Source organism: Lycorma delicatula, chromosome 1, assembly GCF_047948215.1.
Source record: "Lycorma delicatula isolate Av1 chromosome 1, ASM4794821v1, whole genome shotgun sequence".
Taxonomy (NCBI): Eukaryota; Metazoa; Arthropoda; class Insecta; order Hemiptera; family Fulgoridae; genus Lycorma; species Lycorma delicatula.
This window is the reverse complement of record NC_134455.1, coordinates 274,814,687-274,831,378: the sequence shown is the minus strand read 5'-3', so window position 1 is coordinate 274,831,378 and position 16,692 is coordinate 274,814,687. Positions and strand designations below refer to the sequence as shown.

General features: G+C 28.3%; 2 protein-coding genes across 3 annotated transcripts in view; one reads left to right on the top strand and one right to left on the bottom strand.

Moving 5' to 3' along the window:
- Nipped-A (Transcription-associated protein Nipped-A) overlaps positions 1–3,490 on the top strand; it is a 375,844-nt gene extending 372,354 nt beyond the window's left edge. For both annotated transcript variants that reach the window (XM_075378320.1, XM_075378311.1), the window contains one exon: positions 2,930–3,490. In XM_075378320.1, coding sequence (XP_075234435.1) covers positions 2,930–3,007 — 78 coding nt within the window. In that variant the 3' untranslated portion in view covers positions 3,008–3,490. The remainder of the gene's footprint in view (positions 1–2,929) is intronic.
- Positions 3,491–12,618: 9,128 nt separating this feature from the next.
- Positions 12,619–15,459, bottom strand: Idh (isocitrate dehydrogenase [NADP] cytoplasmic). The gene has a single exon (XM_075378286.1). The coding sequence runs from the start codon at positions 15,244–15,246 to the stop codon at positions 14,014–14,016; it is 1,233 nt and encodes a 410-aa protein (XP_075234401.1). The 5' UTR covers positions 15,247–15,459; the 3' UTR covers positions 12,619–14,013.
- Between the last annotated feature and the right edge of the window lie 1,233 nt (positions 15,460–16,692).

The window sequence follows — 16,692 nt, the reverse complement described above, 5'->3', positions numbered from 1 at the left end:
AGTTAAAGTACGACCATTCATCCCTAACCCATGGCAATGTTTCTAGTGTCAAAGGGACCACAACTTCTTGCCCAAACATTATGTGCTAGATGTGCAAAAGAAGGCCACAAAGATGACTGTCAGGAGCAAGAAAGTTGTATTAACTGCAAAGGATGTCATTCTGCCTGCTCATGAGATTTTCCAACTTTTAAAGAAGAAAAAAGTGCAGTAACTTAAAATAGTTTGTTCAGATGTTGTTTAATCAAGTTGCCTCGCTCACAGCAATCATCTCAGAGTTAAGTAAGAGTATAGGCAAGAAGAAGGGTATTATTTATTATTGGAAAGACTAACAGTGGTTTACCAAAAACCCCTTTAATCACTACACCATCAAATAAAATTCTTCCTGTGCCGTCTACGCTGCAAACTACCAAGATCCCTTAAAACAGATCTACCAAAAAATCGGCACCTGGTACAGTATCTTCAGGCTTCCAAATTCCCACCATCATCTTGAGGATATGATGGTTGATGTGCCCCATAGAGATCTCTGTCTTATTCAAATTACACATTTGCAAGCTGTACCTCTCATCAAACTCCAAGTTTGATGCACTAGATATATAAAATTTTTTTCGTCCAAATATCATCTCCATCGTTAACAGTAGGAGACTTTAATACTGTTCCCCTCGAGTAAATATCATAAACAAAGTGAGACAGGACTTCGACATCAGTCTACTGAATGACAGATCATGCACATTTATATCATTATCGACTAGGACTTTTTCCAGCATTGACCTCTCCTTATGCTCACCAAGTTTACTCCATCATATTAATTCTGTTTGTGGCGACTTACATGGCAGCGACCATAAACCAAAGAAAGAGAACATTTGAAAACTAGAGAATGTGTACACAAATTAAGATCAGAAGAATTATATGAAACTAAAGATCGATTTAATGATTGGCAACAAAAAACAAACAAAATGATCAACTCTGACTGAGGAAGAATATTGTTTAACAATATCTGAGGAGTAATGATCTCTAAAAGATAAGAATTGTTTGCAATTTACTAAAGATCGAGCATATATGCTTCAGTGAATATGTTGTTCTTGTGAGGGTATACTTTTCAGTCACTCTGTAGTTAACTTTAATGTAGATAAAATTAAACAGAAATTCTAGAATAATTAAATAAAATTAAACCAGAAAATCCAAATATAATATGATACTAAATTATAATTTTCAATTAATATTAAATAATCAGATGTTTCACCAAATCTATTACATATACACATTTTTAAACGTACATAAAATCTTATTTCACTAATAACTTTTGATTTTTTTTATTATTATTTATTGTAAAAACCATTTTTACAATTATGGGTTAATAATTATTAAAGCAATATATTTAAATTAAAAAAAGTAAAGTTTAAAAAACAAAAGGAGATGAAGTCTGATTCGAACTGATGTGCCTTACTTTTAAGATCCAAATATTTCATTAATTAAAATTTTAATTTCAATTGCAATCAAAAAGGAAGGTACACAACTAGATGTTACAACAGTGCTAAATCCAAAATTTCAACATCCTACGACTAATTGTTTTAGTGATGCAAGATATATATGTATAGACATCACACCAAAACTAGTTGAAATGAATTCAGGGATGGTCAAAATGGATATTTCCGTTGAAATCTGAAAACTGAAATGTTTTGCGATCACAATACTTTCTTTACTTTGTACAAGGAAGTTAAAAGAAGAAAAAAGGAGATGAAATCTGGAGACCAAAATGTTTTGCGATCATAATACTAACTTTACTTTATACAAGGAAGTAAAAATCAACAATAAAGACCCACTGTACTGCCTTCTACAGCATTTCTTAATATGAAATGCTCCAAATTACTATTTTTTGGAGTAGGGGTGCAATTTAGCAAAAAAACTTTGCACAAAAGATGTTTTTTTATAATTTTTCACAGAAATATTTAAAAAAACAAGTTTAACAGAAATATGCTAATCAATACTCCAAACCACTATGTTTATAACTTTCTGTGCGAACCCCAAATGGGGGTTTTTTAGGGTCTGGCCGTTAGGTGGGGATTAGAGCCCCGATTTTGTTATTAAAGAATTTTTGGGCACAACAGAAAGCCAATAGAAAAAACTACAACAAAAATCAGCCCTTGTTATACTGCCTTCTATACCTCTTCAAAATTAAAACCATCTTTAAGGGTGTGGGTTAAATTTAGCAAAACATTTTTTATAAAAGTTGTTTACTTTATTAATATTCACAAAATTATCAAACAAAGATATAACCTTCATTATGCTAAATCTAGTGACAATTTCATTTCCCCCTGCATCCCCCACTCCTTGACCTTTTGAATTGAAAATTTAATATTATCAATGCTCCATATATAGATGTAATCTGACTTTAAGTTTGGTCAAAATTAGTCGAGTAGGTCTGGAAATATAAGGTGATTTATAGGTCAACAAACCAGTTTTAGGGAGTGAAATTTAGCAAATTTTGTTTACTTTTTAATATTCACAAAATTATCAAAAACAAATTAACCTTTATTATACAAAATCTGAAGAAAATGTTGTTATCTCCCTGTACCCTCACCCACTGACCTTTTGAATTAAAAATTTAATAGCACAATGCCCCTACTTTAGAAATAGCAAAGTTTGGTGAAGATCAGTCAGGCTACATCTGAGATCTTGGCTACATGCTAACATACATACATACGCACATTTTTTCTTGGAAATTTTGGTGCCATTTTTCAGGTTTCTGAGGTTTAGGGGTCAATTCATCAAAATTCAGTGAAAACCGGATTTGCCCAATTTTGACCGATCACCATACTTCCCCTTCTATATAGCTGCTATGTAGACGGGAAAGTAAAAATGAATTGGCATTTCATTAATTATGTTTGAAAATTAAGTCCAAAGTATTTAATTCTATTTCTGTTTGTAACAGGTGGTTGCGTTGGTAATGGCAGCAAGAAGCAGTGACAACCTTTGCAGAATGGATCCTGCGTGGCATCCTTGGTTGTAAAAACTAACATGTATAATATTGTATATGACTGATTATTGAATGTGTATATTCATTTTTTTAAGTGAGATATAATTGTACTTATAGATAGATACTAATACTAAATGTACACTTTTGCTGTACATACAAGTATGTTGTTATTCTTAGAATTTCAGTTGAAGTATTATTTTAAATTTAAAGTAATGTATGAATGAAGTGTCAAAAATATTTTTAATGAGTCATTTTTTTATACTGAGAGTCATTTTTTGTATAAGATAGTTATCTGTATTTAGAATTGCTTATTTTTATCTGATTTATTATTAATTGTTACTAAAAGTGCTTTGTTTACTGCTTTTATTGGTAAGTTTACAGTATACTTGATATTTCAGCAAAAAAAAAAAATTGTATATTTAGTCTTATAAGTATAGCATAACTTAATTGTTAATACATTTATACTGATACATTAGATTTGCTGAATATATTGCTTACTATTTTAATAAAATTGTGATCTATTGTATTTATTTATTTTTATTTTTTTAATTTTCAGGCTATGAAATAAATAGCTCAAAATGAGGTATTTTGGTTCAGAATGTTGATGTTTACAATTGGAATTTTCAAGTCTGATCACTAGTTGTAAACTTCAAGGTTATTTTAGATCATAAAGTAAATAGTTTTTGAAAGATATTTTAATGTTTATGTCAGTTTTTTGCAGCTTAAACTGTTGTAACACTAAAATTACAAACATCTTGCTTTTAAATTAATAAACTGATTTTTTCAGAGCTAATTGTCAGCACATTTGCGATTCACTTTCCTCAGAAAAACATTAAATCTGATAAACTCACAGACAAGGATTCTGATAATTAGCTCTGAAAGACCTTTGGAAGAATAGTTAGTTATGTTACTCTGAAGTGATTAATATATTTTTAAATTATCACATTCAGTTCTGGAATACCATCTACTGTAGTGTAGGATTTATGAAGATATAGAATGCTTATGTCTGTTATGTATTATGTTACTTCAGGACGATGCACTTCGTAGAGTCCATTTGACACAGTCTCCATTACAAACATTTGTCAAGTAACCCTAAATTTTTTACTCATGATGAGGAAAAGCATTTTTTAAAAATTAAAACTAAATTAAGATCATTCCTGTTGTTTAATATGCAGCAGGGATCACTAATAACGTGATTACAAGAGTAATCTTAAACTGATCCAATTTTTAAAGTATGACAGTTTTAGAACCTTTCAGAAATGATTTTTATTCTAGCCTTAACCCTAAATTAAACCAAAAAAAAAATTTTTAACGTAAATAACATTTCTTTACTAAATTACTTCATCTACACCAATTCTTTTTTGAAGTTCCTTTTAAAACCCTCCTTTTGTATGGTTATTTGAAAAAATTTTCCCCCAGTTATTTTAGTATAGAATTCTATATTAAGGGGAAGATTGCACTGGATAAATGTTTTTGTTGCTTGATTTTTCTACATTTTGACCTTCTGATATGTCTGTGTTGGGAGCCATATTTTTTGCTTAATATCTCTGGAACAGGTGAACATATAATTATGAATTTTTTATATGATGAAATGATTTATGTGGAGCACTATTGCTCTACTACATTTTCATGTAATTCAGAATATATATTAATGGAATCATAAAATTTTGTATGGCAACTTGTATATATGAGATATTGATGGCATTAAATTTTTATGATAATTGGACAAGAGGTGGACTAATTTTCCCTGTGACTAAAAGTGGAGTTACAAGTTAAATACAGCCAGGAAATTTTCACTATCATAACCCTACGTTTTCTGAATTAATTACTTATACATAATTTTTATATCTACATGCTTGTTATATAGACATACTCTGAATAACTTCTAAAGATTTCTGTTCATGTTTTTATTATTAGATGCCATCCTTCTTGATAATTTAGATTTGCCCATTGAAAAATAATTAATGATGTATTTATGACTTTACCTGCTCCAATTCAGTTATTGTAAATGTCTTTGGAGGTAGTTATACTTGTGAGATCCTTTTCAAACAAGGAGGAAGAACAGTGAGAGATGATAGTTTTGATACCAAGAAACTGGCAGATATAGGGTCTTAACCACTTAAGGGTCATACCACTTAACAAATTATAACAGGTATGAAATTAATTCATCAAAGTTACTAATAAATGTAGTTTTGATTACTTTGATTAGCTTTTATTATAATGTAATAATTAGTTTGTTATATAAGCTTATTATATACGAGATGCTGTTAAAAATATCTGGATCCTTGGATACAGTAAACTACATCTTTCACTTTAAATTACCACAGTATTGAACATTGAAAACAAAAGCATACAAAGTCAAGAAAAAACCGCAATGTTTCTACTTTCTTAATTCACACTTAATTTCTACTTTCTGTTAACCACATTAATTTAAACAGCAACACTTAAATATTGAAGTACTTTATCTTGAAAGTCAGTACTTTAAAAAAATAGTGCTAGCTGAATAAAATGTTAAAACAAATAATTTCAATCACCAGTATCTTTGGTTGTTAAAAATCAATCAAAGAATAATAGACTGAGCAGTACACTGAATACTTTTGTTTTCTCCATGCATTAATTGCAGCATTGACTTTTATTATTTTGACTATTGTACCTTATTAAACTGAACCAGTTGAACACACACGTTCAACTGATATTGTAGGACTCCAGATTCCTGTGTGCAGCCTGTTACATAAATTTTATTTGTTAGCAAAATTTATTGAAACCTATTGGTTTCTTAAATGTTTTGTTGATACTAAATAATACATCCAAATCTACATTCCACACTGCACATATGACCGAAATAACTTTCAAGTCAATTACATGATCTTGTAATAATCCTGTTCCAAAGATAATGAAATTTCAGTTTTATCAAATATATCAAGGATTTTATGTTTAAAGAAAATTAATTTGGGGAATACACAATACACATTTTAGGATAAAATTATGTAATACTCAAGTGCCTTAAATTATTTATAAAATACAATATGTTCAAAATTCCAACAAAAAAATGAATATCCAGTGGATATTACATATGCATGGAATGGATATTCAGTCAGTTATAAAATTATTAATAAAACTAAAAAGAAATTATTTCTATCCAACAAACAATATAAATTGACTAACTTGTTATAATACAAAAAAAAATATTAAAATATTTACCCAAATCATAGGAAGAATATCACATTAAAAAAAATAAAATGCACACATGATACAAGATGTTTGTTTTATTTATTTTTTAAATTCATATATTGTCACTAAGTATTTGAATAAGTAGGTAAAAAAAAAGTATTTTAAATGCAACTATTTACATATTAGTTTTTATATACTGAACTTAAAATTTATATTAGATGGAGGTAATTCAAGATTAATAGTACAGTATAACATGCCAGGGTTTTATTTATTTAACATAAATAGAGTAGTTATTATTTGTTTGTGAAGGAAAGATGAAAATACAGATTATTTAATAAGAAGCATAAGTTTAACACCAGTACATACATGCATTAATTTCATTACAGATCCCAGAAGTATAATTAACATGTTAGGCCTCTAGGTAGACTGATTTCTCCACTATTAAAGAAGGGGGGAATAAGATGTTCAGGAGGTAGATGACTGCTAGTGAAAAACTCAAGAGTAACCAAACTTTGACACAAAGTACTAACTAAAAAAAAAATTCTAGAAAATAATATAAATTGTTTATATTATTTATTTGAACAATATCAGTTAAAACAATAATTTACAGAAACAGGATGCAATGGGAAAAAAATACATATTGGAAGACAGCAGTGATTTTATCTGGTTGAACTGCATCTAACAGTCAATAATCTTTACCATCACTTTTGTTTTTATGTTTGGTATTTCATGATTATTTATTAACCTGAGTTTCTGACTGTTATAAATTAGATTCTATCTTGACCATGGACACTCCATATTGATTATGAATAATGTAGCATAAGCATTACATCATACTACAGTAATAAAGGGAAGCCGTACATGTATGGTGGGGGAGTATAGATAGGAATTGATCAATTCCTATCAGTAAATTAATGAGATGTACTGAATAGATGGGAAACCTTTACACAGCTTATGATCCATTTCTAATCATAAATACTTGATGAAACAGCCACTGAAATTAGTGTTCATGGTTGACCAGCTGGTATACTGGTTAACTCGCCTCTCAATCAGCTGATCTTTAGTTAAATTCCCAATAAGATTCTAGGATTGTATTACCGATCACGTCATTCATCTTTCTTGTTAGAATATCAAATCACCTACCATATAAAATATCAGGTGATTTACAACAGAAAATTAAACATCATTTGTCTTAAAAATCTTTCATACAAATTGAAAGATATTTCTGATTTGCTTATCTACCCAAGCAGCTTAGTCGTTAATGTTATGATACTCAAATGTACAGTAAAAGTTTTTAAAATTTTACCAGTAATTTTTTTGTGACAGCACTGCCATAATGTGCGACCAATGAGTAGTGTCATTTATCTACAGTCGCTAAGCAGTGTTTTTTTGCTCACATGCCCAGTAACTATCTTATCTACTATGAGGTTTATATAACTGGCTGTTATTGCCAACCATGTATCATATCACTTGAATGTGTCATAGAAATATGTAATGATCAGCAGTAACTTAAAATTCTTGATATATTTTGTTTATAAAATCATTGTTTTAGAATATGAATTGAACAAGAATGTACAATGTCATAAATTCCTGCTGTTTACATTTTGGTAAACATTGCATTAAATGAAATGTTTAATGAGGAAATACAATCTCTAATATGACTGATAAAACTAACTATAAAACCTAGACATGTTTCCATAACTGTAATGTTAAACACACTTTAAAATAAACTATGTTTATTTTTTAAAGAAATGATAAGGTAATTTTTATAATATAAATTAATTTATGGAAAATGTTATTTAACGACTGTTATATAATTTTAATGAATTAAAATTAACTAATGATTAAATGAAATCAAGTTTTAAGTGATGGTCAAATATTGCATTTATATTAATTGTGCTTGGGAAATAAACATTTTTTCTTGAACTGACAAAACATGAAAATTCATTTTATATAATCAAGAAGTAACTATCAGTTAGTGTTCCCGAAATTCCCTTTTTCCAGCCCATAAATTTACATAACAGTAAAAGTAAATATCGGTCATTTTTTAAACATTGCTTTTGGATGACTAAGATTTTCCACTAATAACACTATTGTTATTGAGATCATTATAGTGTCATTCTTCAATAAATAAAGAATGAAATAATATGTTTTTTAAATGGCCATAATTACTTGACTATTATTCAACTTGGTTATTGAGTAGATTATTTTATGAATTATATTATCAGAACACACTGGTCATTTAGTTCAAATCATCTGTTGCAGATTTATACAATTTAACAACTGACAAAATGAAGGAAAATCATATGTTGAAAACAGGATTAGTTTCTAATTTACCTGGTTCTTTAATTAATAACATAAACTAACTTTTGTATTAATACGTATTACATTCACTTAATGCCTTTTTAAATTTAATGTTCCTTTAAATTAAAAACAAAGTTTCATGATTTTTCATTTTAAAAAATTTGTAAAAAAGTGGATAACCAAAATTAAAAAAGGATTATTTATTAACCTGAGTTTCTGACTGTTATAAATTAGATTCTATCTTGACCATGGACACTCCATGGGTATTAAGATTATGAATAATGTAGCATAAGCATTACATCATACTACACTAATAAACTCAATTTTTGTTTCACGTGAACATGAAACCAATCAGTTTTTTAATGAACATGATGTCAAAATTTTCCATTGCCCTACATTTTTGAAAAATCCAAATTTAAATTTTGAAAATTTTTTATAAGTTATGAAGCATAATTATAACTTTTTTTTTTAATTGATTACATTATATTTATGTCCTCAAACTCTATCAATCGGTTATAAACAATGAAACAAAAACATCTTGTATCATGACTTCATATCTCTCTATTGAAGCACATACATGAACAAGATTTGTTATATCTGTACAACTCAAACCAATACAAAGCTTGTTGGCTTAGTATATCAGTTGGTGTAAGTGACAGAACAGTAAGTCTCAAATGCCACATAGGTGTGTAAATGATTTAGATAGGTTTTGTTAAATATGTGACAAGTTTATTACAAATAACGTAAGAAAAACATTACACCTTTAATTAAAAAAGCTTATAAATTGGCAATCACTATAAGACATGGACTCCTCATATAATGTGTAGTATCAATTTGGTTAACTTAAGAGAGCTAAAAGGCACATGAAAGTCCTTACCATTTGGTGTGAACCAAAAGATCATTTAATTGTAATTTTTGTTTAACTAATTAAGGCATCTGGAATTTCTAAGAAGTCTAGAAGAACACAATATACAATATAATCTATCCTTCACAAACATTCAGAAGTGTTTAAAAACACTTATGAACATTTTCTGGATGTCCATAAATCACAAAATTACTAGTTTATTTTAGATAACTGATAAAATCATATAGAGAAATGGGATGTAATATGTTAAAAAAAAGTCCATTCTGCATTCACATATGGATTTCTTACCGCCAAACCTTGAATACAGTAAACATTTACAAAAGATATTTCATTGTCAGAAAGCCATTATAAAGGCAAATGGAGTGTTAATAATGCTAGCTGATTACTGTTTAACTTTAATTCTAGACATATCTGCAAAAGAGAGCATCTGCTAAGACATTTTAATATAAGTATATAATGACATTTAAAAACATTAATTATATTAACTTTTACTGACCTTTAATATGCTATTTTTATTAAACTGAGTGTGATAGAAAGATTCTATTTTCAAATCAGTAATCTATGCAAAAAAAAAAACAATGCAGAGAAAGGTATTACACTTACAGAAACATTAAAAAAGTATTATTTTGTTATTAAAAAAAATTTCTTAATTTTCCTTATTTCACTCTATTGAAAAGAAAATACCATTTAAACACTGGCTATATTTAGGTATCCTTAGGCAAACCCAGGATCAAAACCCACTACACCAACCAGTGTTTACAATAACAGCAGCAATTGCAGAATAACAAAATTCATACCTCAAACATAAAAAGAAATGCAAATACTTCATTACCTATGGCTGATATAAAAATGGGCACTAAATATAAAAAAATAATAATAATTTTAATTTAATAGTATACATAGGTATGTTCCCTTACAACCATTTTGTTTTCTGTTGTGCTTGCAAAATTTCATCTAAAACCTTAAATCAGTTTTTTTTTTGTAAATTACATGAACTTAAAAAGATCATAAGCAATATTTCTTGCTTACCCTTTTTTACAAACAGAACAGACGAGATTGTTCACTAATACCAAAATTGAATATAGAACTTAAATTTTTTGAATGAATTTGCATTAAATCAATTTTTCAGTATCCCAATAGAGGATGCCCAGCAAAGTGGTTCTGATGGGGTTGGTAAATGAAGCGGACAAAGACAGAACTTCAAGAAATTTACAAAACAGATTTAATTATAGAGTTAATAAAAAGAATTAATAATTTAAAGACCTTTAATATTTTTTAAGACCTAATACTGGAGTGTCAGAGCTATTTGGGATAAGCATGAAAAAATGTTAACTTCAAAATTAGTCAAATAACTTAATTTTTTGTACTAAAAAAAATTGATGATAGTTTAAAATTATATTAATCAAACTGTTATTCACAAGTCAGGAATAATTTGCACACGTGTCTTTACAGAATAAAATTCAGAATTTACAGAACTGGATTAGCAGATTCACATATGTAAGACTTGTTTGACATGCTGCCTGAAAAATATGATGAACAGCCAAAAGCATTTTAATTAAAATTGGTAAATTTTAAACACCACAGGAATAGATTTAATGTAATGTCATTAAAAAGTAACAGTATCTTTTAAACAGAGCAGGTTATTAATTAACACTTTTTTCCATTTTATTAACTTTATTGTGAATTGACATACTGTCCTGAAATTAGACCATTAATTTCAAACTTTACTGCCAGTGTAAATCATAAGTCAATGAAACCCATATAGATGGATTCCAATCTTGTTTTGCATCGTTCTACATAAGATGATAATTTATCAATAATTACCATTAGTAGGGCTTGTTCTTTAGGTGTAGTTTCATTTTAGAAATATGATGAATCTTAAAAAAGGAATTTTATGATCAGATAATCATTTAAGCCACAAAAAACCTGGCTTGATCAAGATCAGGTGCTTGCTTGGCTTGATTAATAGTTAAGTCATATGATTAAACAGTTAATTTAAAATCTAAGTAAGTCAGTTTTTAAAAAAATGTTATGCAAAATATGGCTTTGAATGCAAGAACAAGGTACAACTCTCATTAGGCTCTAATAAATGGAACCCACACTAAATCTTGTTTTAACTTAAGTGATAAACAGTTGGTGAAAATGTTTTGTATCAACAAATTTTTTGTAAATTTGTATACATATTCTTAAGATATATTTGAACATGTTGGTACCGTAGCTGGTAAACCCAGACTAGATGTTTTCCTTTTAATATTATGGATTCACAAACATCATAGGAGGCAGCCTAAATCCATAAATGCAAAATAAACATAATAAACAAAAAAAATTTCAAAAAAAGAATGCCATCTTGTATTTTCATAAAAATTGTATTAGATAACAAGTAAAAGGTTTATAGATGGCATGATTTGAAACAAAAGACACTTCTGAAACCGACATGGCATACATATAACAAGAATCTCATGCCAAGCTCAATAAGCAAAGAGAGGAATGAAGTGATTTCATCCTTCTTCTCAAACCCAAACAATCTGCTACAACCGATCAGTACACCAACCTGACCAAAATGCATGAGAAAAATTCAGCAAATGATACTCTGCTCACCACATGCATTGGCTATGATTAGCATCATTCTTAGAGAAACCAACTCTGACTGGTGCTGTTTATATTTCAGGTGATTTACATGCACTACAGCCATAAAAAAGAATTGCTAAAGATATGAGTAAGTGTAATGAAATAACATAATTGTTACGAGGGAAAAGCCTAACATTAACGAATATCAACATTTAGTCTGTCTTGGTATAATTTTAGTAGTTAGCGGCAAACTACTTGTAGTTTACATTACACAGTTTAAAACCACATAACAGTAAGCCATAACATTAATGAAAGAACTGTCACCAAGAATGTACTGTTCTAATACTTAATCATAAATTTCACATTTAAGCTAGTATTACTATATTTTAGGATCAATTTCTATTATAACTGGTAATGATTTTCCATCATTATTCATTAGACTGAATTTCACATCAATAAAAAAGAAAATTATTTATCTACATTTAAAATACTTCAGTCACAATATAACATTTGAATAATATGTTTCAAATGTTAATTAGTGTATAATTAAATTATAATATTATCAAAAGTAAATATCATTTTAATTTTCTTTTTGTAAAATTTAATTACCTCAATTTTAGGAAAACCATATTATTATACCTTACTAATCATAATTAATGGATCTATTTTATATTTAAAACTCTTATCATTAACAAAACATATAACTACAGGTCTAACAAAAATAAAATACTATAAATGTAACAAACTGATTTAATAATCTCTATTATTTCATTAACAAAATATATGAATATCAAAACACTTTTTTACTTTTCTTCTTGAACAACTTTTTCTGTAAATCTGTTTCATCTATAAAAGCTATATATAATTAATTGTAAAATGTATAAATTATATGTAATTTTCTCCAATATAAAATAATCTCTAATGAATTTTAAGGAAAAGTTTAAATAAACATAAATATACAATTGAGAAATACACCTAGCATTATAATCATTTAAAAATCAAAATTTTAAGAATTTAAATAAAATAAAAATAATGTTCTAAGTTAGTAATACAGAGCTACACAAATAACATTAAAATCTTATTTTTGATTTGAAATGTAATAAATTATTTAAATCTTCATTTTAATACAGAACCTTAAAAATATATGATACATGAAACATTAAATTATGTATTTAATAAAAAATGTATTAATAAATGAATTACAAAAAATGAGTAGTAGTTAGTTTTTGAAAAACTGGTCTGCAGTAGAAAAACTGCAGCTAGAGATAATGACACTGAAACATTGGATATTATTGTGTTGAATGTAAATTTAAAGCCATTTTTCAAAAAACTAAGAGTATAGGAGTCCCCAAGTGACTTAAGATGTAAATAAAGTGACTTTAATCAGTAAATCAAAAATAAATTATAATTTAATAAAATTATCAAACAGTTTTTGATCCTATTATGTCAAAAAAATAATAAACCAAATATTACCAATACTAAATAAATTGACAATATAAAACCTACATAAAACACTGGCAGTACGTATTGCTGTTAAAAAATTGTTAGAAACTTACAAATGGATTATTTAGATAGAATCATTTATGCAATGGTCTACATCTAATTTATCAAACACCTTTAAAATCCTACAGTTAATTCTTGAGCACTGTTAAATTTTTTACAATCCATAACAAAACATTGACCTGGCCTAAGAAAAATTACATCTCAAACACTTAATTCTCTGCTGCACTGCCATTAAACTGTATATTTCAATAGCAACAAATCATTTCTGACCTCATAAAATACTTTTAATGTATCTATCAAATTTTGTACACCTTATAAATACTAATATAATAATTAAATAAATTTTGAAAAATATGATACTGGCTTTAACACTGCACAAAAAAGTCAACTAAAAAAATTACAATAAAGAACACGTTCACCAATACCAAAGCAATATAGAATGGAAATAATTTATTTCACTTAATTTTCAAATAGTAATTCTTGCCAAAAAAAAATAAAGCATACAAACATACTAAACAAAAATGAGCACGAATATATAAATGTTTGACACTTATGCAACAATTTCACTACCAGGATAATTACTTCCTTCACCAAAAAAAGTTCACAACTTACAAGTTTTGAGATGTAGTCAATTATTCAACTTTTGCTTCAAATTTTCAGCAAGCTTATCCAAAAACTCAAAAGTTTCATAATAATCAGACCTCTTTACATTATTCATACCTTTAATACATATAGCAAGGTCTTTGGTCATTATACCAGATTCAATAGTTTCTATACATACTTCTTCTAACTTATCTGAAAAATCTTTAAGAGCAGCATTATTATCTAATTTTGCTCGATGTGCTAGACCTCTAGTCCAAGCAAATATTGAAGCAATTGGATTAGTTGATGTTTCTTTACCTTGTTGATAAAACCTATAATGTCGTGTAACTGTTCCATGAGCAGCTTCTGACTCAACAGTCTTGCCATCCGGACAGATCAATACTGAAGTCATCAAGCCAAGAGAGCCATAGCCCTGGGCAACAGAATCAGACTGAACATCGCCATCATAATTCTTACATGACCAAACAAACCCACCTTCAGATTTCATTGAGTATGCGACCATGTCATCAATTAGTCTGTGTTCATACCAAATATTTTTTTCTTCATATTTTTTCTTGTATTCTTTTTCATAAATTTCTTGAAATATATCCTTAAAACGCCCATCATACTTTTTCAAAATAGTATTCTTTGTGCTCAAATACAGTGGATAACCACGCTGTAATGCAAACTGGAAAGAGGCATGTGCAAATGAAATAATAGATTCATCTGTATTGAACATACCCATAGCTACTCCAGGACTACTGTACTCATAAACTAATCGTGTAATTTCTGAATCTCTCTCAGCAATTGGAGTCCAAGTAAGCATTAATTTACCAGGTCCTGGAACAACAAAATCTGTAGCTTTGTACTGATCACCGTGAGCATGTCGTCCAATTATAATGGGTTTTATCCAACCTGGAACAAGTCTCGGAATATTTTTACAAATAATAGCTTCACGAAAAACTGTACCACCCAAAATGTTACGAATCGTACCATTCGGAGACTTCCACATCTCTTTTAATCCAAATTCTTCAACTCGTTTTTCATCTGGCGTAATAGTAGCACACTTTATTCCAACATTATACTTTTTAATGGCCTCCGCACAATCAACTGTAATCTGATCGTTTGTTTTATCTCTTGATTGTATTCCTAAGTCATATGTATGAAGCTCAATGTCTAGAAACGGTAAGATCAACTTTTCTTTAATAACATCCCATATTATTCTGGTCATCTCATCTCCAAGAATGTCAACAACTGGACCTACCTTTATTTTTGACATAATTATCAAACTAAAATATTTATCAAAATCAACTAATACACAATTCACACAAAGATAAGTGCACCACAGTAAAGGAATCCGTAGCTTAGGCCACCCGTTCCGCTAGAACACTCAATAGTTTAACACTCTACAAAACAGGAAGATCCCGTATACCGAGTCCAACATTAGATATGTTATCCCCACCAAGCACTAAAGGCCAACCACTATGTCACCTACAAGCAATGATAGTAGCACCAGGGTTGTCAGTTTGCACTTGACAAAACAAAAAATTACCTCTATGACTAAACGAATCTACGACTAACGAATTGTTTTGTAATGTGATTAAATAAAAATAATTTCTTTAGTAGAAGGTACTTCATTACGATATTACAGAGAATAACTGAATAAATTTTTTTGGACCAAAAATTCTATATAAAAGAACTATAAATTTCGGCAAATAATTTTGCCACTGTGGTACTAGTTGTGGCGCCACTATGCACAATTTGCTTAATATTGTTGTGAAATCTTCACTGTTCTTTAAATTAAGATATTATATGTCCATCTTATTATTTCGGCTTTTAGTATTATAATTACTACATCTTGTTTTTTTCCTTAATTATCATGACCCTGGAAAAGTTAAAAGTATTACCAACTTAGTTCCTTGTTTTATAGGAATTTTCCAGATAATTGATACTTTTCATTACAACTTCATTTTCAGTTTCAAAATCCATCTGTTTTTAAATAATATTTATCTTTAATACTCATTCAAAACAAAACTGTTTTTCGATTTTGTAGTTTTTGTACTGGTTGAATCTGTCCAGTAAATAGTTGAAAGAAATTCAGTAGTGTGAATATATTTGTTGTAGCACTACAATTGATTTGAAGTAACTGTTAAAACTGCAAAAGTAAAAACAATTTACAAAATACATCATCATGTGTTTTATTGATAAGTTGACTAATTTTTCTGTAATAATTAATACATTCTAGTACCAAACAGCGCTTAAACTTAAGTGAATCCTTTCATCAGTACTATTTGGAGCTTAGATTCAGACAATACATTATCAGTTTTTTTTCATATGTTACAAAATTTCTATTCTATAATTACCAGGCACAACTTTCAAGTTTGTGGTGAATTAATCATTAACAAATGTTTAAGCCCTATGAGCAACATTCTTTTTTCATACTACCTTTTTTTTCAGTAAAACATATTAATTTAAAAATATATTTGATATGAGCTTAATAACTTTCTGCTAAAAAGCTTCAGTTGCTTGAGCAAGAGTGCAATGGCTAGAGCCTATAGAAGAAGTACATTTTTCACAAATTGGTAGTTTATAACTAATTATTGGTTTCAGCAAAATTTATTATTGATATTGTATCTATAATTTTAAATCGTTATATTTTTTCATACCGTGATGAAATGAGGTTTAAACTTTTACAAAATAAATTAGTCACAACTCGATTATTAAA

Excerpts from the sequence above, each read along its gene's own strand:
- Idh (XM_075378286.1), bottom strand. The coding sequence starts at position 15,246 with ATGTCAAAAATAAAGGTAGGTCCAGTTGTTGACATTCTTGGAGATGAG.